The sequence below is a fragment of the Larimichthys crocea genome, chromosome X, assembly GCF_000972845.2.
Source record: "Larimichthys crocea isolate SSNF chromosome X, L_crocea_2.0, whole genome shotgun sequence".
Classification (NCBI taxonomy): Eukaryota; Metazoa; Chordata; class Actinopteri; family Sciaenidae; genus Larimichthys; species Larimichthys crocea.
Genome location: NC_040020.1, coordinates 34,740,602 through 34,765,939, shown reverse-complemented (window position 1 = coordinate 34,765,939; position 25,338 = coordinate 34,740,602). Strand labels below are relative to the sequence as shown.

Genomic DNA, 25,338 nt, shown 5'->3' with positions numbered 1-25,338 from the left:
CATGATGTTACTTTTGATTGGATATATTTATGTAACTGCCATTCAAGATGAGACATCAAAATATGCTTATGATTTAAAGGAAACCAATGATGTTATAAACTAGTAATAACTGGCTAGCAGGTGTGATTACCTCCATTCTAATCAATGAAAGCAGTTGGTGAGCAGTATGAATACATGTTGATGATACTCTCTACTTTATCATCACTCCAACACAAACATTTGGCTCCTGTTCAGCTCCAGCCATTACACGATTACATTCTGCCTTCACACTTCTTCAGACACCTCTGCACAATCTCAAGCTCGTACTGAAAGCTGACAAAACAAAACGTGTTTCAAGAAGCCCTAATTCCAGCCAGCATCTGCCTGACATCCATACACTGAACAGCACTGATGGAAATGGTCCAGTCTTATAAATACCTAGGAATTTGGCAAAGCACTTAAACAGCATGTGGAGCACAGAGACTAAAGATAAAAATGGGTTTCTTTCATTGAACATAAAGCATGTTTCTGTCCTGATGACAGGATAATGATTGTACACTCGTCCGTCATGTCTGTGCTTGGCTGTGGATACATTCTTTATTCTCGTGTCGCTCACTCAACCCTAAAACAACTCCATACAGTTTGGTGTTTTTATTTACGTGTCATTACAGGAGATAAATATCATCCTCACTGTGGACTAAATGAAAAAATAAGCTGGTCCTCAAGAGAACTACATCGTATTATTTGTATAAAGAAAAGTCTGGCTTAGTGTCTTATTTATGCTGGTCACTGGTCACCACAACAGATCTCAGGACTGTTCTATTACCCCACAGCTAAATATTAAACTGAAGACTGCCTGAAGACTGATTTGCATCTTATAAATGGAAGGAAGGAAGATCTTTCCAGTTTTCTGAAATTCAGATCTGCTGTTTAAACAGTTATCTAACTTAGCTAACATCAGCTATCAACAATCTGTAGTTGATCACAGACAGGATCACCAGGATGTGTCAACATGGACCTGTGATTGGATTTATCACCACAGTTTACTAACTTCATGTTATTTACTTTAACTTTTCTCACTTAACAGTAGTCGATATTTATATCTGTACCGTTTCCATGGTTACCACACGTAGAGAACTGAAGAATGTTTTTGTAAAGAACAGTGTAGTTATTGACAGAAGTGTTTACAGTGCTGCTGAACTGAGATGTTGCACATTTTAGGAATATAATCATGAATCTGAACCTAAATCTAGCTCAATGAGAACAGCCGTGTCTGATGATCGCTCAAAGTGATCACTGAACCTCGTGAAGCAGTTGAAAGTTAAATGGACTGTACTTATATGAACACTTTTCTAGTCTTCCGACCACTCAAAGCGCTTTACACTACATATCTCATTCACCCATTCACACACATTCATACACTGATGGCATTAGCTGCCATGCAAGGTGCCAGCTGCTCATCAGTTTGAGGAGCTAACCATTCATACACATTCACACACTGATGGTGCAGCCTTCAGGAGCAATTTGGGGTTCAGTATCTTGCCCAAGGACACTTTGACATGCAGACTGGAGGAGCCGGGGATCGAAACGCCGATCATCTAATCAGATGAGGTTGCGTTCTTAATTTAATGGCCACACAGTGTTTTGTTTTTTCCCAAAAAACTAAAACATCCATGTTCAGATTTCTGCATGCTGAATGCAGTTTTTCAAAAATTTAAATAATATTGGCAAAGCCTTTCACACACACCATTAAAAACAGACATTACGCCTTAAGGTGGGAATCACACAGGAAGACCTAACTCATTTTGTATGGTGTCCTGAAACTCTGCAAGTGAAGAAGTTCTTAAATGAAGGGGAATCCCTCTTCTTCTTTCCTGATCCACCTTTTTCTGTCTAGCTACATCTTTGCTCAAGCGGACAAACAGACTGCTTAATGTGAGCTTCAAAGAAAAAAGGCAGGGAGAAAAATCTAGATCAGCCAGAATGAGAGAGACAGTGCAGGAGAGAGGAGAAGAGAGGAGGGTACGTGAGGGAGGAGGTGGTCAATACATTTCCAAGGGGAGAGAGGAGGACTGATGAGGTGGAGAATGTTTCATGGCTGTGGGATCCCAGCAGGGCTCGGCTGGGACTGGAAACTGTGTCAAGGACGACTGAGGAAGAGACGGATGAGTCAGGAGCATCAGAGCACTCTCACTATCTCACTCACACACACACAGTCTCATCATGTATTAGTCGTGGATCAATTCAATATCTGTTCACATCAAAGTCAATTCATTAGTGATTTTTGACAAATCTATTCATTAACAGCAGTATCTTACTCAACTAAGACGAGTCCATATGAGGCAGCAGATGGCACCGTGCCCTTCAAAAGACAACTTCCTCGTTCCATTATCAGGTATGTAAGAGGAAACTGTTCATGACTGACACTTTTTACAAAGCCTTTACAAAACTCAGGCAGTCAGTTAGAATTTTTTATTTATTTATTTTATTTCATTTCATTTTTTCATAAAAAACATATGATGTCTTTCCAACACACTGGCTGCCAGTGTTAGGGGAAGTGTACATGTGGCAGGTATTTAAAACAGATGGAAATAACCAGACAGAGCTGTAACCCTGAGTTGATGACAGCCACAAACCCATTCATGTTGGGACCTTGTGTTGTACTGTATATGTGCAACAGTTGTACAGGATGCTCAGTTCAGTATGTGACATCCTTCGGGTCGGTTATAGTTGAATTGCTGTCAAATTAGCCTCTCTTATCAGACTAGTTTTAGTGTGTGAAGTAAAAAAAAAAAAAAAAAAAGATGAATTCAAGATTCAAGTTCCACACAGAACTGGGGACTAACCAACCATTCTTTAAAGATGACCTTTTTCAGATTTTTGGTTGAACCATGAGTCTCATTCAGCCACACCTATCGCCACACTTTGTTTTAGCACTTTGCCAGCCTGGCTCGTAGCTAGTAACTATCACAGCCACTCTGCTGATGGATATCAACCCAAAAGGTCACGTCACCCCGCTGCTCATCGAGCTCCACTGGCTACCTGTAGCAGCCCACATTACATTAAAATCTCTAATGCGTGCCTACAAAGTTGTCTACAGTACTGCACCTACCTACCTGAACGCCCTTGTTAACGCCCTAACTGTTACCTCACGACCGCTGCACTCCTGCAATGAATGACGCCTGGCTCTGCCACCTGTTCGCTCAAGGCAATCCAAACTTTTTCCGTTTGTTGTTCCCCGTTGCCCCCTACCAGTTCCTACCAGAGCAGGCGTCCCTCTCTACCTTTAAAATCTCCTGAAGACCTCCAGCTCTTCAGAAAGTACCTGCTCTCCTATGGGTAGCAGCACGAGTTGTGATGGAACTTTCCTTTGCACATTGAAGTAGAAGCATGCAATGGTAATTTCTTCATCTCAAAATATTCACTGAAACACAAACTGATGGTTATACTACAACAAAAAATGTCAATGTCTCAGTACCTTGTCATGTTACAATTTGACAGTTTGACATCATATGCTGTTCACAACTCTAAGCTCAGTAATATATACACCCCTGATGAAAAATTACTAATATTCACATATTCGCTGGTGGGACCAGATTGTAAGTAGAGCTTCAGAATAAAAAAAAAAGAAACAGGAGCAAGAGACAGCAAAATAGAATTAGCAGTTTATTGAAAACTGCATTTAACAAGTTTAAGACCACAGCCCAAAATAACCAAAAATAGATCTAAAAGTGCCAGAAATGGACTCAGTAGTGCTCTGTAGCCCCACTGGTCTTGTTTATCATTTCAAAAATTAATTTAGGCATTATTTTTGTACTTCTCTTGTCATCCATCCCCAAACGTCCTCAGTGGGATTTAGATCAGGGGGACACGCAGGATGGTCCAAAAGAGCCTAACGCTAACCCTGGAAGAAGTCCTTTGTGAGGCAGGCGTTGTGAACTGAAGCGTTGTTCTGCTGAAAGATTCAGTCATCACTGCACAGACGAGGGTTCTCAGTCAAGAGGGGTCCCTGCTGCAACCTCTCCACAGAGCCAGCTGCATTGTGACGCCTCTACACAAACCGAATCTCCATTTTTACACTTAAAGAAAAAGCACCCTGGATCACGACAGAGCCTCCTCCACTGTGCCATCCAGATTCATTTTTTCTTGTCAGAGGATAAACCTTTCTTCCACCTTCTAATGTCCCATTTTTGATGCTTCCTTGCTATATGCAAATGGGCAAGTTTGTAGATTATGCCCGATAGAAAATGACATGAACGCCAGATTTCTGCACAGATTTTGGCTGTGGTCTTAAACTTTTGATCAGCTGTTTGAGATAAACACATGGTACACATCGTGATGTAGATGAACAGAGATGAAATTCACAATGTGGGTTTGTCAAAACAATTAGGCTGGTTTCTACCATGACTGGAAAAGTAAAAAAAATGTATGACAGACATGAAACTGATATCAACCATCTGACCATGAGTGAGACAGCAAAATAACTTGAAAATGTTGGATTAGAATTTTAAGAAGAAAAAAAAAAAGTTTTAAGTTTTATGCAACCAGGCTAAAATTTCTCCAAAGATAAACACAGTTCTGATCTTTGAACACCACAATTCCCAAAGAGAAGATTCAAAGTAAACGTAGACGAACAGCTGTGCTTTATGGAGATGTTCTACTGTCTGAAGTGGAACACTTCAAGTAACAGTGTCATTATTCATGATCTGATCTGTGTGCACTGAGATGAACCCAGCCGGTCTCTGCCATCACCCCTGTGTGGTTGACATCAGTAAAAGCATTCAGTTGGTGTGTTCTGTTAAAGATCTGGGTCACGAGTCACCGCTGGCACAGAGAGAGAGAGAAGCCTAATGCAGAACAAATGTTTTCATAAAGTCGCCCAGTGTTGAATCAGCATCATTCATTTCACTCAATCCTTTTTTTCACTACTTTTCCCTTTTTTTCCTTCTTTCTCTGACTCGGATAACTCGGGCTGTGGCTGTGTCTCTTCAGACAGCTGCTTCACATTAAGCCCTGATGATGAGAGTTTGATGTTGCCCACGTCTTTAACCCCTGTGACAAACTGCTGGCCTTACTAAGCTCACCATTAAACACCATCGAGCTGCTTGTGTGCTCTTCCTCAGCTGCAATCACAGATGAATCCCAATGCTGGCTGGGTGCATGGTACTAATCGAAAACACTGAAGAGAATTAAACAAAGGACTTTTGTTAAGGTAGTCTGAGAGTTTCCACGGCTCGGAGTGCATTAGCCCCAATAGATGCCATTCTGCCTTTTAATGGGAAACCTTACACCAACATCTAACAGTTTATTAAAGATCTTGAGATAAATGAAGAGAAAAGACACTCAAGCTTTTAAGGTAGTTTTCTGTCCTATATAGTGCAGTTCAATATAAATATATTCTACAGATATACAACAATATACTACAATATAAATATTCTGCATATTCTGGCAGAAAAGTATGTGGATACCCCTGTTGAAAACAACAAGCTTTAATCTGCTGCTTTAGCTTTCCACCAGATGTTAGAACCTGGCTGCAGGGATTTACATCCATTTAGCCCAAGAAGAACAGTGAGGTCCAACACTGATGTAGGGTGATAAAGCTTGGTGTTCCAACTGTTGCAGTATGTTTAGGTTTATCATAAGTCATGTTACATACCTGCTGGAACTTCAAAACATTATAAGTTACAACTTAAAAGAGGTCAATGTTTACTTTTGGTCTCCTGGGTAGAAGTCTTGTGTTTTTGGACATGTCCATCCAAACCAACCTCCTCTTTATACTTTGTTGACATCAATGGCACATCATTAAACTACATGGCATCCAGATCTATAGCATCATATTTGACAGAAGCTGTTCCAGTTCACCAAACTAGGAGAACCTTTAGTTTTTTGGTTAAATGTGCTTCTCCAACCTGCATGTGAGTGAACAAGCATGTGCAAGCAAGTGTGTAACACATCTATAGACTACATTCACTAAAAATTTGACAGGAAGCAACAAGAAACAGCTGAGACCACTCACAAAAACACACAGGCATGTTGACATTTATAAAAAAGTAAGTAATGTGAACGCCCCATTATCAGCAACCGTACAGTATGAGGGTGTAGTTGGCAGATTTGCCATTGGTAGAAATGAATGCAGGATTAATGTCTGCTGTCAAGTACCTAAATCTTCTGTTGCGGTTTAATAATGTTATCCAGCTGCTGCGTGACTCAAGCTAAACAGAGATAGTGAGCAGTATTTTAGGTACTGTAGGGTTGCAAAGGGGTGGAAAATTTCTGGTAAATTTCCAGAAACTTCCATGGGAAATTAAGCTGGGGAATTTGGGAAATATTCCAAATAGTAAACTTTCCATGGGAATTATGGAAATGAATGGGAATTTATGGTAATTACCTGGACATTTATGGTAATTCACTGGAAATTGGGGGCAATTTAGTAATTGGGGGTAAGCTAGCATCATGATAAGATCATAAATAGTCAATGAAATGATGCTAGCTATAGCTTATTTAGCATCTAACCTATCAGCTAGCCATCTACAGTAGGAATACATTTCCATGTGCTATTTGCAAGGTAAACATTAATGCCATACATGAAATATATTTACCCCATAATATCATCAAAACTACTTAAGGGGTAGTGTGGTCAGAAACCACCTGTGCATGTAAGGGGCATGGCCTCAATAGCCCTGCAGTAAGCAGTGTGCTATTCCTCAATCACATGCTATGCTATGCATGTGATTGAGGAATAGCAGATATTCAAGTGTACTTGCATGAAGTCTGGTTGTTCTAGTCAGGATTCATGGTTTATTCCAATGAATTCCTGTTGATTCCCATGGAAAGACATTTTGCAACCCTAATTTTAGGCAACAAGGGAGCAAATCCAATTCCTGAAGGATGACACTGCTTTGCAGTGGAGAGGTATCAAAATTCAGAAGGTGAGGACGAGCCACGAGGTAGTGTGAAAGTGTCTTACTTTCAGACCATGTGTTATCAATAATCGGTGTCCGCTGTTTATTTTTGGCCACTTGTAGCAGTCTATAGTAGTGTTAGCAAACAGTTACCTGTTTACACAGAACAACATGAGCATAAAGTCAGAGTTGTGTCTGTGGTCTGATTAATGAGTAGAATATTCACTCTCCTTTTAGCTCTATGTTGGTCTCCACCTACTCCCTTAGTTGCTAAATACTCCACTGGGTTCACCAGCTACCATCTGACTTTGTCTGTCTGCTGTGTTCTGGATACACCAGACCAGATCATACCAGAATAATTCATATTTCTTGATTTCACATTAGTTTTAATTAAACAAACTGCTCGCAGAAATACATTTAACTATGATTGTACCTGTATGATTACATGTGACATTTAAACTGGATCTAAACAGCTGGAGTTACAGCCCTTCTTCATGTATGATTGAAGCTGCATGCACACACAAAGAGAAGCACAGTGCTTTGTCATACAGTCAGCACACTGAGCTGCCATGTGCTTAACTAGAAAACGATGTTTCCGACATCAAATGCCTCTTTGTGTGTATATTTGTGTGAGAACGCTGCATGTAGTTTGTTCCCTCTCCAATTACTTGCTCCAGTCATCAGATAATAATGGGGGTCTAATCAAGTCCAAGCCCGGTGGGGTTTACACTCTGGTGCTCGAACTTCCTCCCTCCCCGCAGTCCACTAACAGGACAGGAATGATGGCTCCCACATGGTCCAGACACACAGAGAAAGACGGAGTGTTTTTTTTTTTGGATGTGCAGAAATTGTTTGCACACTGACTGCCACTAGCTCAACTTTCTGCTTAGTCATCAAGCTGCTGGGTGGAATGCACTGAGATCCCTGAGGAAACAAGCTATGTCTTACTTCATCATTACTAACCATCACAGTTGAAAAGAAACGGCTCCCTCAGGCATTTTTAAACTTTATCAATCTGCAGTGAACACCCAATGACCCACTTTGCTGCATTCACCGTTTGACAGATTTACAAAATATGGAGGTGGAGAGCTCAAGTTCCTCTTCTGTGGAATCAGCTCACAGATCTGGTTCTGGATCAGACCTCCTCTCCACATTAAGAGTAGGCTGACAAGGTGAGGGTGCAGAGAGTGCACCCCATGTACAAGGCCCAGTCCTTACTATGCTGCAGTAAGGTGGTTCGAGTCCAACCTGTGGCCCTTTGCTGTATGTCATCTCCTCTCTCTCCACACCTTCTTTCACTCTTTAGCTTCAAGGTAAAAACTAGATCGAAGCTTGTTCTCACTTCAGTTCGGGGTGACGGGGGGGGGGGGGGGGGGTTCCCAGTGTGGTCGAGGCAGGTACAGGTAAACAAGCATCCCTTTCAGAGAGTCAGAGAATCCGTAACTTCAGAATACAATCATTGAAAATCAGGAAGGAACCTCGACTGGCTCAAACCCAACAGTTCCAGAATTGGTTCTGCCTCAGCCAGAACTGTACAGATGACATACGCTAAGCCATACTTGTACTGAAAGTTATTTTTTAAGAATGTTTTGCAGAGGGTTCCAGTAAAAGTAAAGAAATTTAAATACATACAAGTTGGGCCTGTCGTGTGGATGTGGAGTCTTGAGTCTTGTCTCCTCAGAACCTGGCCTCAGCTGCATCAGTATCAGATTTTTATTTATTTTAAATATAGCTGCAACCAATTCACCATGTTAGGCCTATGTAATAATTATGAAATAAATAATGTATTAAAAAAATCCCCTCGGGATGTCAAAGTGCCTGGTCTGAGCCTCTGTTGGTCTCAAAGATAACCACGCTCTCTTTATTTGAATATAACAGACACATAAAAAAGCTGAGACATGAAATAAAAGTCTTAAAACTAAAAACATTAGTATTTATTGAACTATGTTAACTGATTATTATAGATGTATTGCCTTGTTTATTCATTTTGGGATTTATTTTATTAGACATTTCAGAGGTTTCAGAGTGTATATTCAAATATGTATTTATTTCATATTGACTAAAATCACACTGCATACAGATCATGCTGGCCAGTGAAAACAATGAATGGGCAGAAATATTCAGAGCCTCTGTCAGCAGGGCTGATCATCTCTGTCTCCAGTGTAAACTCCATGAACAGGCTCTTTCTTTCAGCACTAAATATATATTTCACATTTAATTTCTGTTGCTTTAACACATCTGTGGAAGAGAGTGGAAGGGAAGCACCTGGCTGCATGTCTGCGATTATCAATAAATGGACCAGAGAGCGTTTGGTTTTTGGTCTTGCTCTTCTCATGTGAGTAGATGGAAGGGAGGGTTAGTTTAGCATGTTTGCAGTTAGCACTAAACACAAAGTACAGCTGAGTTTTAATAGTCATAGACCAGAATTTGACACGATGATGGCACTATGATGATGAATAAGAAAAAATTGACCTATTGGTAACACTGAGAAAAAAGTCATTGGACAACTGAAATCATGATGATACATCTTCTAGAGAGAATTATTTCAATCACTTGTTGAGATGTTTAACCAAAAGTTGACCTCCTGATGCTGCTAAAGGGAAAAGTTTAAGGATCACTTAAGTTGATCCTTAGTCCAGGAATGTCTTCACGACAATGCATTCCATAGCTGGAAGATATTCACTGTGAACGTGGTGAACTGACTGACAGTGCCATCCTCACCACTAGCTTCTAAACAACAAACAAAACAGCTCTTCAAGTCACATTTCCTTCACGGAACTGTTCTTTGATTTTAAACAAGGAACATTCAGCTAACGTGATGACATACTCAGGTAAAACAAACTTTTACTGAAGGAAACTAACTTCCTGTTGGACAGGTAACTGACAGATCTCCAATCCCAATCAAACACAAGATTATTAGAGCCATAGCATTACATAGCAGATTAGTGGTACTTAAAAGTCTGAGCTATAGATTGGATGTATCTCAGTGCAATCAGTCAAAGGATTCTGGACTCCAGACTCTGCACTGTGGGCCACTCCACTCCCAAAATCCATTTACAGGCCATCTGTGAGCTGACAGTCCAACCTAAATAAGGAGCAGAGGGATCCATGATGCTCACTCAAGGGTGGATCGTCTTATTGATAATTTGTTCCTACTGTGCATTCTGCCCACGTCCTCGCCAACTCATGACTGCACGTCAATATCCTAATGCACGTCTCCTTCATAATTCATGACGGTCTCACTGGAGGATATCACACAGTCAGACTTTCACTCGTGATGTGTTTGCAGCACTCTGCTCAAAGTGGCCGGGAACATTAACGTGAGGTCACATCAATACTGCACCAAGCAACAGTCACCACATGCCACATTAGATTCTATACAAGCCTACACACAGTCTGACATGCCACAGAGAACGTCTCTATGTACTCACAGCAACTCACACACAGAGAATAACTTTATTCATACTGGGTTATTAATATTTCATATTAATATTATTACGGCTGCAAATGTGGATTTTTGTCATAATTGTTTAATCTAACAAATATTTTCTCAATGAACTGAAGATTTTTTTTTTTTGTCTATTAAATGGACAAAGAAAAACAAACAACTCCTCACATCTGAAAAGCTGAAACTTTTTAATCAATGATCAAAATAACTGCTGATTCATGTTTCTGTTCATTGACTCATCGACTGTCATTTGAGTTCTAAAATACAATACAAAGAAATTCCCAATAAATGTCCAGCACAGGTCAGTGCAGACATTGGTGCTAGCTGTCAAATCCCAGAGCCACATCACAGCCGTGACACAGTTTTCGGTCCACACGCCTCCATACCCCAGCACGAGCGTCTCAGAAGTCTTTTACCCTCCACACTTTGTTAACTTGCTCAGATTTGGTCATTTTTCTTGGTGTATGTGCTTCTGCCATGAGTAAGTAGCTGCATAGCTAAACTGTCTGTTCTTATGATCTGGAGGTGTTTTATTTTGAAAGTTGACTCTGCTGTTTCTGTGCCTGACTTCCTGCCAGCTCGATCTGCTCTGTGCTGTTTGAGGTTGCTGGTCGAAGCTTCCATTAAAAACAAACCAGCTGGGTACTGTCCACAGAGCAGAGCAGAGAGCTGCTTTAGTGCTTCTTATGTCTAGAAAGGGCGCGATCAGTTCTGACGGCCGAGCACAGCCACAACACTTTTTGATTCATTTCAACACACACAATCCATAATCAACAACAAAAGTCATAAACATCCATAAACCTTAAGTCCAGTCACTTGTCATGACACAATTATGACAATTTTACTGCCTTCAAATTAAAGGTTATCAGAAATGGAAATATTACTGACAGTAAATTTAGAGCCAGTAACAGAAAAGTTCCACACAGTTTCTACTGTGGACTTTGAACCCAGCATGCCTACCTATATTAAACAGTGTCCGAGCTGCATTTGGAATATTTGTCCAGAAAAATATGAGTTGTTAACTACTGAGGCTGCAGCCTGCAGTGTTATAAATACTCTGTAATTAGCTGTAATGTATGTATAAATGTGTAGACTAGTCAAAGAGTTCATTCACTGATATATGAATATAAAGGCAGCCAACAGAGCCGTCTACAGGGAACACTAAGTCATATAAAGAATGCTTGTAGAAATGATGTGTGTGAACATGTGTGTAATCATTTAGCCTGAACACATATTTGTTCAGCTGAATCGAGAGAAGAAGGTGTAGGAGAAGAGGCAAGAGCTTGAACACAAACTTGTATGGCTTTAAAGTGATGACGTGGGAATCCAGGAAGGATCTGAGTTTGATGTGAGAAATGTGAGCTATGCAGAGCAGACGCACATGTTGAAGAGCGGTGGTATATAAATCTGTACTGACATTATTGTAGGACACAACACAACAACATGTAAGTTTAAAATGTCAAAGGCTTCCCACAAACACAACCAAAAGACCAAATGCAGGCCATAATGGTCCAAATCGAAGCAGCAGAGGTCAAAATATCCTGATTCATATCTGAGTAAAGCTCCAACAACGCTAGAGCAAAAATGAATCCTATAGTTCCCATGGTGTTTCTGTCAGGTTTCACATCTGAAGCCTGAACTGAGATAACACTGGTGACATCATCAGGGTTATTTTTTCAAGACTCCAAAAGAGAGTAGTTCTCCCCAAGACCAATAAACTGACCACGATGTTTGAAATGTGTGGAAAGAAAAAAAATGTGACTGTAGGGATGAAAACTTAACTTCACTGGATATAATGTAACATGTCACTGATTCTCAATCTTTGCTGATCTTTTGCTGATACTGATTAGGGTTGCAAATTTCGGTGAACTTTCAAAGTTGGAAACTTTCCATGGGAATTAACAGGAATAGACTGTGAATTTACAAAATTGACAGCTGGCCCTTAACAGGAAAACTTAAATATAGTTGGAAACTATATTTAAGTTTACAAATAAATCTGTTGAAATGTTTTTTAATTGTTTTATTTTGCATGTCTGCTTATAACAAAACTAAATGTTTAGATTTATGTTTGGATATGATACACTTCAAAACTAAATGTTTAGATTTATGTTTGGATATGATACACTTTGTTTACCCACAATTTACAGTTAATTCCCATAATTCCCATGGATTTTCTGATTTGGAATATTCCCAAAATTCCCAATCTTAACTTCCCATGGAAAGTTTCTGGAAAGTTTCTGGACATTTACCATAAGTGGACAAAAGTTTTTGTATCATAAAGTGTGGTGATTGGATGTTTTGTATCAAAATGCACCTGGGAATCACAGCGGTCCTCCTCCTTTCATTGTTATGTACACTCTCTGCTACATTTCAGTTCATCGTTTGTACTCAAGATTCAGTCAGTGTTTTATGTCTTTCCAAGCTTCAGATAAGATACAACTCACCTCACATTATCTATGAGAAAACTTCATAATAACTTGTAATTCTGCACAGGATGCACACAGAGAGGGCCAATCACGTCAGCCCACAGACTCATTTATCATATCTTATAGACTTGTAAACTCAGCAGGGAACAGCCACATTAGCACAATCAGCAGAGGAAGAATCAGACATATTTACCCAGGACGTTTCCTGCAGGCACCTCCTCCAGCTCCTCCAGCTCTCTGCCCATCAGCAGGTACAGGCTCTCCATGGAACAGCAGGAGAGATGAGGCACCTCAGCTACACAGTCTGACGCAGTGCAAGCCTCTGGCAGCTAGCAGAGATAAGAAGTGAATCAAGTGTTGGTTCCTCGTGGTCAAACGGGAGTTTTATTTCTTACCCAAGCCCTCCTCAGCATCAGTCAGCTTTGTGAAGGTTAGGTGTCACAAACTGGCTTGATTCAAGTCAAGTCAGCTTTATTATCAGTGCTGCTATATGTACAGGACATACAGAGAATTGAAATTGCGTTTTCCTCTTATCCCGGTGCAAACAGCAATAAACATGAATATAAAATATAAGTAAAAGATGTAAGAAAATATAAAATAAAAATATATAAATATAACATTATATACAAGCTAAAAGACATCTGTGTGGCAATATGGCACAGTATGAGCAGAACTGTCAGTATAAATATAAATATGGCAATATGGCCAGAATTTACAGTATGAACAGTGAGGTCTATCAAAAATGAAATATGTAATATATAAATAATTCAGAAGTTCTTCCAGACCTAACCTGTTTGTCTTGGCTCTCTTCTCTGGTACGGTTTGGCATTTTTACTTGAAAATATTGTGAAATGATTTAGTTCTTTTCTTTTTATGGATTATTGTTGATTATTCTCGTAACGACATAATTCTTTGTGAGGTCTTTATGTCTGCTACAAAGAGTTCACTTGAGGTTCAGTGAGACAGTGGTAGGACTTGATGTCCCCTGTGGGTCCATGAAGCGCTCAGTTTGTGACATCATCTTTACATCATCATCTTGGTTTGTTTGCAGGAAGTCAGTGTGAACATCAAACAGCCAGAACTAAAAGGCACCGGTACATCCAACGTATTCATGTTACACACATGGACAAAATTGTTGGTACCCTTCATTTAATGAAAGAAAAACTCACAATGGTCACAGAAATAACTTGAATCTGTAAAAAGTAATAATAAATAAAAATTCTATGAAATTACCCAATGAAAGTCAGACATTGCTTTCCAACCATGCTTCAACAGAATTACTTAAAAAAACAACCTAATGAAACAGGCCTGGACAAAAATGATGGTACCCCATGAACTTAATATTTTGTTGCTCATATAAGGCCAGTGTTTTCCTCTTAGCCATTCTTGGGTGTTTTTAGCTGTGTGTTTTGGGTCATTGTCCTGTTGCAAGACCCATGACCTGCCACTGAGACCAAGCTTTCTGACACTGGCCAGCACATTTCTCTCTGGAATCCCTTGATAATCTTGAGACTTCATTGTACCCTGCACAGATTCAAGACACCCTGTGCCAGATGTAGCAAAGCAGCCCCAGAACATAACAGAGCCTCCTCCATGTTCACAGTAGAGACAGTGTTCTTTTCTTTATATGCTTCATTTTTTCATCTGTGAACTTAAGAGTTGATGTGCATTGCCAAAAAGTTCAATTTTTGTCTCATCTGTCCATAGGACATTCTCCCAGAAGCTGTGTGGCTTGTCAACATGTAGTTTGGCAAATTCCAGTCTGGCTTTTTTATGACTTGTTTTCAACAATGGTGTCCTCCTTGGTCGTCTCCCATCAAGTCCACTTTGGACAACGACGGATAGTGCAATCTGACACTGATGTTCCTTGAGCTTGAAGTTGACCTTTAATCTCTTTAGAAGTTTTTCTGGGCTCTTTTGTTACCCTTCGTATTATCCGTCTCCTTGATTTGTCATCAATTTTCCTCCTGCGGCCACGTCCAGGGAGGTTGGCTACAGTCCCATGGATCTTAAATTTCTGAATAATATGTGCAACTGTTGTCACAGGAACATCAAGCTGCTTCGAGATGGTCTTATAGCCTTTACCTTTAAGATGCTTGTCGATAATTTTCTTTCTAATGTCCTGAGACAACTCTTTCCTTTGCTTCCTCTGGTCTATGTTGAGTGTGGTACACACCATGTCACCAAACAGCACAGTGACTACCTATAGTCCTATATATAGGCCCACTGACTGATTACTGCTTGTAGAGACCTGTGATGCTAATTAGTGGACACACCTTGAATTAACATGTCCCTTTGGTCACATTATTTTCAGTCTTTTCTAGGGGTGCCATTATTTTTGTTCAGGCCTGTTTTATGAGTTTATTTTTTAAATAATTTTGTTGAAGCATGGTTGAAAAGCAATGTCTGACTTTCATTGGTTAAATTTCATAGAGAGGAACCAGTTGAGGTGGCTCGGGCATCTTGTGAGGATGCCTCCTGGACGTCTCCCTGGCGCGATGTCCTGGGCACGTCCCTCCGGGAGGCGGCCCCGGGGAAGACCCAGGACACGCTGGAGGGACTATGTCTCTCGGCTGGCCTGGGAACGCCTTGGGGTCCCCCTGGGAGAGCTAGAAGAAGTGGCTGGGGAGAGGGAAGTCTGGGCTTCCCTGCTGAAGCTGCTGCCCCCGCGACCCGTACCGGAAAAGCGGTAGAAGACGAACGAACGAAATAATTTTTATTTATTATTATTTTTTACAGATTCAAGTTATTTCTGTGACCATTGTGAGTTATTCTTTCATTAAACGAAGGGTACCAACAATTTTGTCCACGTGTGTACGTCATAAACGTATTTGTACATTATACATTCACTGTTGTGGGTTTACCTTGCTCAGGCCCTGGGCAGGGTCATACTTTGGGCCCAGTACAAAAACTCTCTGTCCTTTCTTGACCACTCCACTATAGACCCTCGCAAATGCTATGAAGGTCTCCTTCTGCTCCTCCTCGTCCTTTAACGAGAGATTCTCCATCTTAGCTGAAAGACAGAAACAATACACAAAGAGTGACTGATGGGACACTGCTGGGACAATAGCATGGTTCCATGGCGTGATATTGGACAGGTGGTATCAATTTATTCAAATGTAAAGTGAAAGTTCCTGTGTTTGAGTATAATAATAGAATAATATCCCATGGACTGAATGCTGCACTTTTACATAATGATTCACTCCACTGAGCATGTCACACTTGCACCTTCACCCTCTCTCCACAGCTCCCTGTCAAAAACACCACAAACTGTCACCTGGTTGCACAAACTATCCAAAACATTGCTGCTCGACTTTTGTGTTTCAAGAAATCAAAAGAGGAAATAGTGGACAGAGATGAGCTAACCTGTGCTCAGTCCTGCAGGTTGGACTTCCTGTGGCGTACTCCCTGACTGGGTGAGGTCTGTTTGGCTTTCTGTTGCCGTCTGATCAGCTGTCATCCTGTCAGCATGTCTCTGTCTCGCCAGCTCCCTGCGCTGGGCAATCTCCTCCTGAGTCAACGGCCTACATACACACACAGGAAGTCAGATACACGGTGTGACAAGGACACATGAAGTCTGTGGTTGTAACGATTATCTTATTAGTATGTGTTTCTCCAGGTACCAGTGATGAAATACAATGACATAGTCTGAACACACAGACTTCTGCTGATGTCTTTCTGTGTCAGGACTTCATCAGGCGGCTTTGTGCTTATTCTGTATTTGTGTTGGTAAAGTTTCAGACCATCTTTGTGATCACAAAGTTTTGGTTTCATTCAGACAGCACGATATGTACTTTGTTTACTTTGTGAGAAATTCTACTTGAAACATGTTTGACTGCCACATGAACTGGAATGGTTAGTGATTCATCAACAAACTGTGCTATTTTCATTACTGATGAAAACTAGAAGATGAAATAAAAACAAAAGGAATAAAAACTAGATGGAAATGTTCTGGAGGGGTAAGTTGGAAAGAGATCTGATTAGAAGTCATCTTTTTGTGGAGGGGAAGTTATATAATAGTTAATGTTATAATGTGAGCTAACCTGAGCTGCGGTGTTGAAATGCAATACAGAAACCGCCGCTGTCCTGCACTTATTAGAGAGGGAATGACCCAGAATGGCTCATCTTAGATTGTAAATGAGTCTCATTGATAGTAATATACATTTCCTCCAGTACATCATGAATTTCTATAGAAACGTTACAAAAATGCATTAGAGATGATCAGATGACTAAATTAAACTAATGGCATGTTGGTCAGAAGACTGTCAGAATGAACAGTGCTGGAGTGTGGGACTGTCAACACCTGAAACATTCTGAGCAGGGGCCTCTTCTCAAACATGGGGGCTGTTCTGTAAACATTCTTCAAGTGGAAAACTTTAAATTCAACCAGATAGAGGTACCTCGAGGGCGAGCTACAAAACAGAGCACAATTATCCCCACATTAGTTTTGCTACATGACCTGTGTGTTTTTGTGTGTGCATGGGCTGTGTGGTAGGAGTGTTAGCATATGTGTGCGTGTATACCCTTTTCAAAAAGACCACAATGACTATAGCAACACAGCTGCTCACAATAGGCCTGAGTGACGGCAGCCGACACAGAGTTCAGCTCCATGATGACAAACCACTTAAAACAGCCCATAATTTGCCCCTGACAACAGCAGCAGCCCTGCCGACTCACTGGGTCTGATTGCACTTCTCTTTTGCATATATTGGATATAAATGGGGCCACAGGCTGAACTCAGGATTCTTACATGAAACCACAAAAGAGCAAACCCCGCTGGATGACGGCCCGACATGCAGCTTCAAACTGCACAAGTCAGCTTGCCCAGTAAAGCTCACTTCTCTCACATCATTTCCTCCCAAACCAGAAAGACAAACTAACCAAAAGCAGACAGATGTTTAAGTGAAGGTTATCAATGTATTTATTTGAGCCCAGAACTGCTCGAACATCTAAATAAACCCGCCGCTATGTGGTATATACAAGGCTTTATGCTTCCCATCAGACCACAGCTAAGTCACAGTTTTTTCCCTTTGAGAGGTCAAATCAGTTGCTCATCTGTAATAATGGGAATGCCAGGACTCGGTTTCTGGCCTCTCCTGCTGTGGTTATGAAGTAATGGCTTCCAAACACTGGAGCCGGATGATCACAACCACTAACAGACCTTTTAACATTGTGAAAAGGGGGAAAAAAGTGTGCTGGAAAATTAAACAATATATTGATATTAAAGCTGTCTGCAAAACACACTTCATCGCTTTTTACCACTAAAAGATCTTGATTGAAGATGTTTTCCATTCTGGATCAAGTGTATGAAAATGTGAGTGAACAGTGAGATGAGATGCTCTCTGACATCTGCGCTGAAGGCTACATTTATAAAGCCGTCACAATGGAAAGTACTTGTCTTATAGAAGGCACTCTCAGTGAAAAGACGTGAACACTGAAAGGTCCTGCAGGTCTAAGAGTATTATGAGCATCATATCAAGCAATGCTTTGCAAGAAATGCTATATGTTTAGCTTTTTGTTTATACAGGCATCATTTATTCATCACTAAATTCATCACTAAATAATCAAACTGACACTCTTTACACAGTTTTTACATCAAGGTAAAACATTTTCCTGTCAATAGATGTAGCTCTGTAGCTACTGTCGATCAATCAGGATCAGGTCAAAGCAGCAAACTCTGTGGTTGTGAAATTAAGCCAATGAGGAAGTGCCAAAAACTGCAGTTCCTAAAACGGCCACTTGAGGCTGGCTCCAGAAGTGTCTCCATAAGTCCCCATGTTCAAATGTCCAACTTTACAGCAGAAATAAACATGTTTACAGCCTGGTACAAAAAACTTTTATAATTTCCCTGTTCATGACAACTGTACTGATGGCAGCGGCTAGAGTCACCACACTTGAGCTTCACAACGGCCCTCAAAAATCTGTCATGGACACTCCATCTCTTTTTTATACAGTCTATGGGGAGTCAGAGCTACAGAGCTCTGGCCTGTCTATCAGTATTTTTTTATTTTATTTTATTTTTTTGGCAATAAGCTGGTCAATAAGCATCACAGAGGACAGAAATGCTACAATTTCCGTGGCTTTAGCAGAGCAGTTAGCGGATCTCTCTGAAATCACAAAAGCTTTCATGTAGCCACCATTTGCTACTTATTACAGCTTGAAATGTCCATGGAAATGTCACTTTTAAGGCACAGTCTGTAATGGTTTTTACAGATAATGTCACTGAGTGTGATCCAGGGTTGGACAAAGGTCAATACTGTTATTCAGTTTATTGCCCACAACTGTATGTAGTATCTTTACTTTGACACCGACACATTTCTCTATAAGGTAACGTGATTATGTTTTTCTCATTAATAGCAACAAAATAATGTTCTCTATTTGTGATGAAGTGAAGTTTGAACTATTGATTGTATCAATTTGTTGGGTTGAAGGTGTCACACAGTGAAACCACCTGTTAACTGCAGGCTGTCTGGCCATGATGGCATGGCATACAGTATGTTTATGAAGCAGGTCTCTGGAAGCAGCTGTAGCCCTGCGCTGCCACAGAGATGTCAGGAGTGTGCTGGCTGCAGGTAGAGGGCTAAAGAGAAAGGAACTCTTGCTGGCTCATTAGCTGCGATTTTGGACAAGCCTTTTCCTTCCTGCCTCATAGTGTGAGATGACCTTTCATTCCTTCTCATATCATGCCTTTCTTCTCTCTCTCTCTCTTTTTTTTTCGTTATCTGTATCTCTTCTTCTGCACTCTCTAACCAATCTCTGACAGCCAGTCTATATCTCCTTTTCTCTGTTTTCCAAGGAGTGCATCAGCAGTGTCTGCAATTAGGATCCAGTACTGTGACAGGAGGGGGAAGGAGAGCAGAGACAATGCCAGCCAGAGGGCTTGAAGCAGGCCTACTCTGCATCAGATATGCTAGAGATCAAGAAGCTGAAAACTGAGGGAGAGGCAGGGAGAGGGAGCGCATGCAGGGCACCACAAGCAGAAATGCTGTATGCTTACTATTTATTTATGGGTTTCAGCGCATCATGAAGACACAAGAATATGCCCTGTTTTTCCTTAGAACGCTGAAGTTCTGAATGAGTTCAGATATTCATGGTTTGTTTCATTTCATAAAATATGCATCCTCTGTGGGTGGAAAAGAGTCTGACCCCAGAATTGTCAAATAAAACAACACTACAATGTCTCAACTCATAAATCAGGATTTTCAGACTGGATAATGTCTCAATACAATAAAATCCCATTTCAAAAATAACAACCAATAAACAAAACCAACAGTAAATGACCCGACTAACAAAGCCGGACATATCTTATATATTACTGGTGCATTGGGTAACATTACCATTACCTTCATTACCATGAACACATCTAAATCCAGAACCTTTTCAATCCTTTATCAGATCTAAAAAGTATCTTTCAACATGTCTATGTATGATGACTGAAACTGAAATATTCTCTTAGATCCACAGTCACCTTTTAATGGCTGAGAGCAGAACACAATCATTTTACAGGCAGGCTATTTAACGTTCATCACGCTCCAAAACCAACTGCTATTGTTCATGAACACTTGTCACAAATCACTTCTTCTATTATCACAATGAGGTTAATAAAACGTCTGCGAGAGCTGTACCACTAAATTATTTGCAGTCAGCAGGAAGTGAGCAGGCTCAGCTCGATGCTTCTGCTCTACGTGGCTGAAACCAGAGAAGCCAACATAATGCAACTTTTCTATCTTGAAATAACAGCTTCCCCATGATGTTGATGCTACACTGACCTGTGATCAGGTGAATGGTGTCTCTGTCATTCGTACATCTGTTCTCACACTATGTAACTTTGGGCTGCGGGTCAGGAGTAATACATAACTTTAGCTTTATAGCACTAAGACACACACCACCAAGTATTTCACTGATTTTGGTGAAACTGGATCATATTTTATGCCTCTGATAGCCCCAATCTGATATTCTTTAACCTAAGCCTAACCAAATACAGACCTCATGCCTAAACCAAACCAAATCAACCAACAATAAATGCCAACCAATCAGAGGCAGAGTAGAGTGCATCATTCCTTTGCCATCCTAGGAAAAGAAAATTACCTGGTCGCGCCTGCGACTCTGAGCACCAGGGGAGTGTTTGTATTGGAGTTTTGGACCACTAGGAGGAGGAAGTTTTCAGGCTCAGATAAGAGGGAGGAGGCTGAAGGAGAGTAGTGTGCAGTGTTGTGCTAGAACTGGAGCTGGGCAAGAGGGTAATGTAACCAGGCCCAGCAGTTTCTACACATATAATGACTGGAGAAGAGAGTGAAGAGGACGTTGATGGAGGAAGCTAAGAAGAGAAAAGGAGAGAGTGAGCGAGCAAGAAGCTGCCAGACAAGAGTAAATGTGGGACTGACTTTTAGTGGTTGGTGAGAGCTTGGTGAAATAAAAGGCTGAAAGACAGACGCCGAGCTAATCTATGAAAATATGAGTCAAGTTGCAATCATGTGGAATCATCCATAATTGAGACATGTTGCAGACTTGCTTGAGTCAAACTGGTAATGCTGCTATAATTTATTGAGGACAGTTATAATGCTTGTTGGAGGAGTGTACACCTTCAGCATAATTGAGCAAATGCAGATCATTCTTTAGTGTACATGAGGTGGAGCACATACAATGAAGTCTCTCTGGCCCTTGATTAGCTCACAGACATGCTACACAGGCCAGGCCATTAAACCAGCACTGGGACCATACTTGATGACTAAGCATCTGCTTTGAATGAAAAATGGCAAGACTCCACTCCTTGCTTTGACATGTTATCCTGGACTTTTAAGTATGAGGACAGATTTGCTATTCATCTTGTTGGAGGAAGTAGGAGACGTTGTCTCCAAGATTCATAAAGGGCTTGAAGACACCAGGCTCAGATTAATGGGCCAGACACTGACGAATTGAGTCGTGTGATGTTCGAGTGCATTCAGGCAGGCGAGACATGCAGGCCAGTCCAGGCCTGGCCGACTCCATCTATTACTGACTGTGGAGGAGTCTGGGTTTGTGGTCTACCCCTCAAATCACCTCCAAGAAGGACACACAGATCAGGCGGGGCTAACAGAACCAGCATCCCACTCAGAGAGAAAGAGCCAAAGAGGCTGAAAGGTAAAAGTGAAGGAGATACTGAGAACAGATGGCAGACTAAAAATACAGACTTGAGAGACAGGTCATGCCTAGGCACGTCACAACAGACACACAAGTTTCTCACTGTGAAATATTTGATTCCTTCCTTATTTTTTGTTAACTGACACTGAAGTTAGAATCTTGTCTGACAGCATGGCACAGTGGTGAAAATATCCTAAAGGCAGCATACACTTAGGCTATGGAGTAATCTTTTTCTTGAGTAGTTGAATAGGATTTTTAGTCATCCACCCTGTCTCTATTGTAAAGGTACACATAAAACTAAACAAATGTGCAGCTTACATGGTGCGATGCTGATGATTTTGTCCTGTTGACAGCTCACTATGGTGTCTTTGTTTGGGATGTTTAACCAGTGTATATCTTGATGTTGAGGAGTGGAGATCATTTTTCGAACTTGGTGACACACAAAAGCTCCAGGAACAGCCAAGTAATATCTAACACAACAACATTCTGTGTGACCACCACCAGCTGATTACAACTAAACTGTGAAAAGATGTTTCCACGTGTCGAAATGTAAATAGAAGATATCTGTACAACTACTTTAACGTGTTACAATACATGTTTTCACATGTAGAAAAATCACATTTAGACTTACTACAGCAATTCCAAGTTGAGATATCAATAGTTTTAATTTTGACTAGTCAGAACTGAATTTTAGATCTGCATCTGTAACGTAACAACAACTTTACATATCTACAATGAACAGCACTACCAGTAAGAAGTGAATTATTGATATTAACAATTGCAATGAAGCTTGTTCCTAAAAAGTTCTGTGTAACTCAGGCCGCTCTTCTCATTCCGATCACATACAAAGCAGATCAGTGAGGCATGTCCACAGCCATGAGGGAGAGGGGAACAAGAGGGCTGCAGCAAATTTCCACTTGTAACAAATTTGATAGCAATAATCAACATTTTGATTAGTGAAAATCAAGTTATAGATATCTTCAATTAGAATCACTATCAGTCAAAATTACATTGAGCATACTGTATGAGGACATGAATCATACTGTCTTTAAGTGAGCCTGAATAGAAGTCAATAGTAAACGTTGAGAAGATTAAGATGAAGTTACAGATTTCCACTACTGAGAAATAAATAGTAGAATTAAGACTTGTCCAAACAGCATCGTGGATGTGTTGGCTTTAAAAAGCAGAAAAGTGTGTACTGTAGAATAGAGACATGGTGCTGTCATTTTATTTCATAAACTCATTTTATTTACCTCCACTGTAGACAGACAGCTCACAACCTGAACAAATAAAACTATCTACATGGAGAGACGTACATGTAATGTGTGTGTCTGCTGCACTGCTCCAGCTGCAGCAACTATTTGATAAGTGAAGTCTGCTCTTCAGAAGTTCTGTTTAACTTCAGACTGTGAGTCAACTCTTCTCCTTCCTTTAGATCACATACAGAGCAAATATATATCACACATGTCCAGAGCCACGAGGGATAGGAGAACAACAGGACTGTAGCACCATCTACGGACTCCACTGTCTGTCCTGTCTGTCCTGTCTGTCCTGACACACAGACACACAGACACACACACAGACTGAATTACCTCTGTCTGTTGTGAGGCAAGGCCTTTGCATCCACGGCGAACATCTTGGACACAAAGATGATGGCCGGAACATCCTTGTCGCTTGAACACTGGAGGAACGCTGGAAAAAGTCAAACACACACACACACACACCCTCTTCATTCATATTCAAAATATCAAAGTATGACATCATTCAGTTGATCAGAAGCGAAGGGTATTCAAAAACATCATCTTAAATATCATCAGCTGTCATCCAAGTACAACCCACACAACTGATATAGTCGAGTTTTTATATATTTAATCATCATTTGAATCATGTTTGTGTTGCATATGGAGTGATAGTCTCTGCAGAGGGGAAGCAGAGCAGCAGAGGTCAAGATTCAGAATTAGCCTATATTTATACTTTGTATATATATCATCAGTTCACATTTACATGTCTGAACAGATGTTTACATCTGAATAGATGTTCTATTCACACTTTTCTTTATTGTGTTTTCAATCTATGGAATCAAACTGATGTCCTGACTTGTCGTTGTTGTCGTCGCCGACGCCGTCGTTGTGGTGACAGTTTCAGTGTGATGGTGAGCTCTCACCTTTCTGCATCACTACCACACTGTTAATACTCAAAATGAAGCTCTTAAGCTTGAGATTTGTCACACACGTTATAATACAAGATTTCAGCATTGAGGTACAATCAGGCTTCATGATTTTGTACTGTAATTCAAACCAAAAACTTCTTACTGACAATCGTTACAAAGTTTCAGAGCGTCCCCGTAACCATAGTAACTTACTGGTAAAGCCCAATGACAGTACACCGGAGCAGTAACCATAGTAACTCACTGTGTCAGAGCGGAGGGAGAATGAAGCCAGAGAAGCAGCTAAACTTAAGCACTGATGCTCTATGTTTAAATCCCGCCCTGGTGTGGGTCGAGCGCACGCACAATGTAAACAATGTACAGCACTGTAGAGTGTGAATCTGCCAGAGCATAGGGATTTATAAATAACAGTGCAGATATAAATGTGAATATGTCATAAGATATGTACAGTATGAACAGTAACAGTAATGCAGGGGTGACACTAGCTCAGTCTGTCTTTATGGATTTGGCTTGAAGGACCGGTGGTCACACTCCTTCATACATGACCTGTGGTCACACTCCTTCATACATAGTGGGAGTAGCAGTCCTGAACAGTAACAGTAATTTGTATAGTGCATTATATTATATATAATTAACAGTAATTGTATAGTGCGGGTGTGAATTGGTTGACATGACATAAATGACTGGAGGTCTAATGAAATGTATGAAGGAATGACTGCTTATGACAGGCGTGTTAAACTCTGTTTAGTTCATGGGCCACATACAGTACAACCTCATTTATGCTCAGGGTTTCTGCCTGTTGTAAGGAAGTCTTATCATGCCTCCATCGCCAAGTGCTTGGTCCTAGTGGGTCTCTGTAAATAATTTTATAAAGAGTATGATTTAGACCTACTCTATGTGGAACTAAAATTGAATTAAATGGTCCATTAATTGTAAATGGACAAAGTTTGAGTTTGACACGCGTGGTCTAAGGTCTAAGGAAGGTGTTGTTTGACATTACAATGATGCCAGGTGTCATTTGAAGGAAGCCTGGAGAAAAAGAATGAAAGAAAGCCTACCAACTAACCTAAAACACTGCAAACACTGACTCACAAATGCCCCAACGAAGATAGATTGTGTTCACTGCATCAACAGTACACAGGAGCAGTGATACCCTGGATAACATTCTGGCCTGTCCCTAAGGGGGATGAAGTCTTTACTAAAAGTATGTAAAGTAAGAGTATTGTTGGATCAGTATCATCCTTCCCTATTCAACAAGGCTACAGGTTCATGTCCTGTAAATCTAAAAGCTTGTGG

The 25,338-nt window shown here is 40.7% G+C and overlaps 1 protein-coding gene across 3 annotated transcripts in view; it reads right to left on the bottom strand.

Moving 5' to 3' along the window:
- Positions 1–25,338, bottom strand: part of efl1 (elongation factor like GTPase 1) — an 88,204-nt gene that overhangs the window by 50,374 nt on the left and 12,492 nt on the right. For all 3 annotated transcript variants that reach the window (XM_027282910.1, XM_027282909.1, XM_027282911.1), the window contains exons 12-15: positions 23,468–23,567; positions 16,122–16,279; positions 15,620–15,768; positions 12,949–13,084 (exon numbers count right to left, since the gene is read on the bottom strand). In XM_027282910.1, coding sequence (XP_027138711.1) covers positions 12,949–13,084; positions 15,620–15,768; positions 16,122–16,279; positions 23,468–23,567 — 543 coding nt within the window. The remainder of the gene's footprint in view (positions 1–12,948; positions 13,085–15,619; positions 15,769–16,121; positions 16,280–23,467; positions 23,568–25,338) is intronic.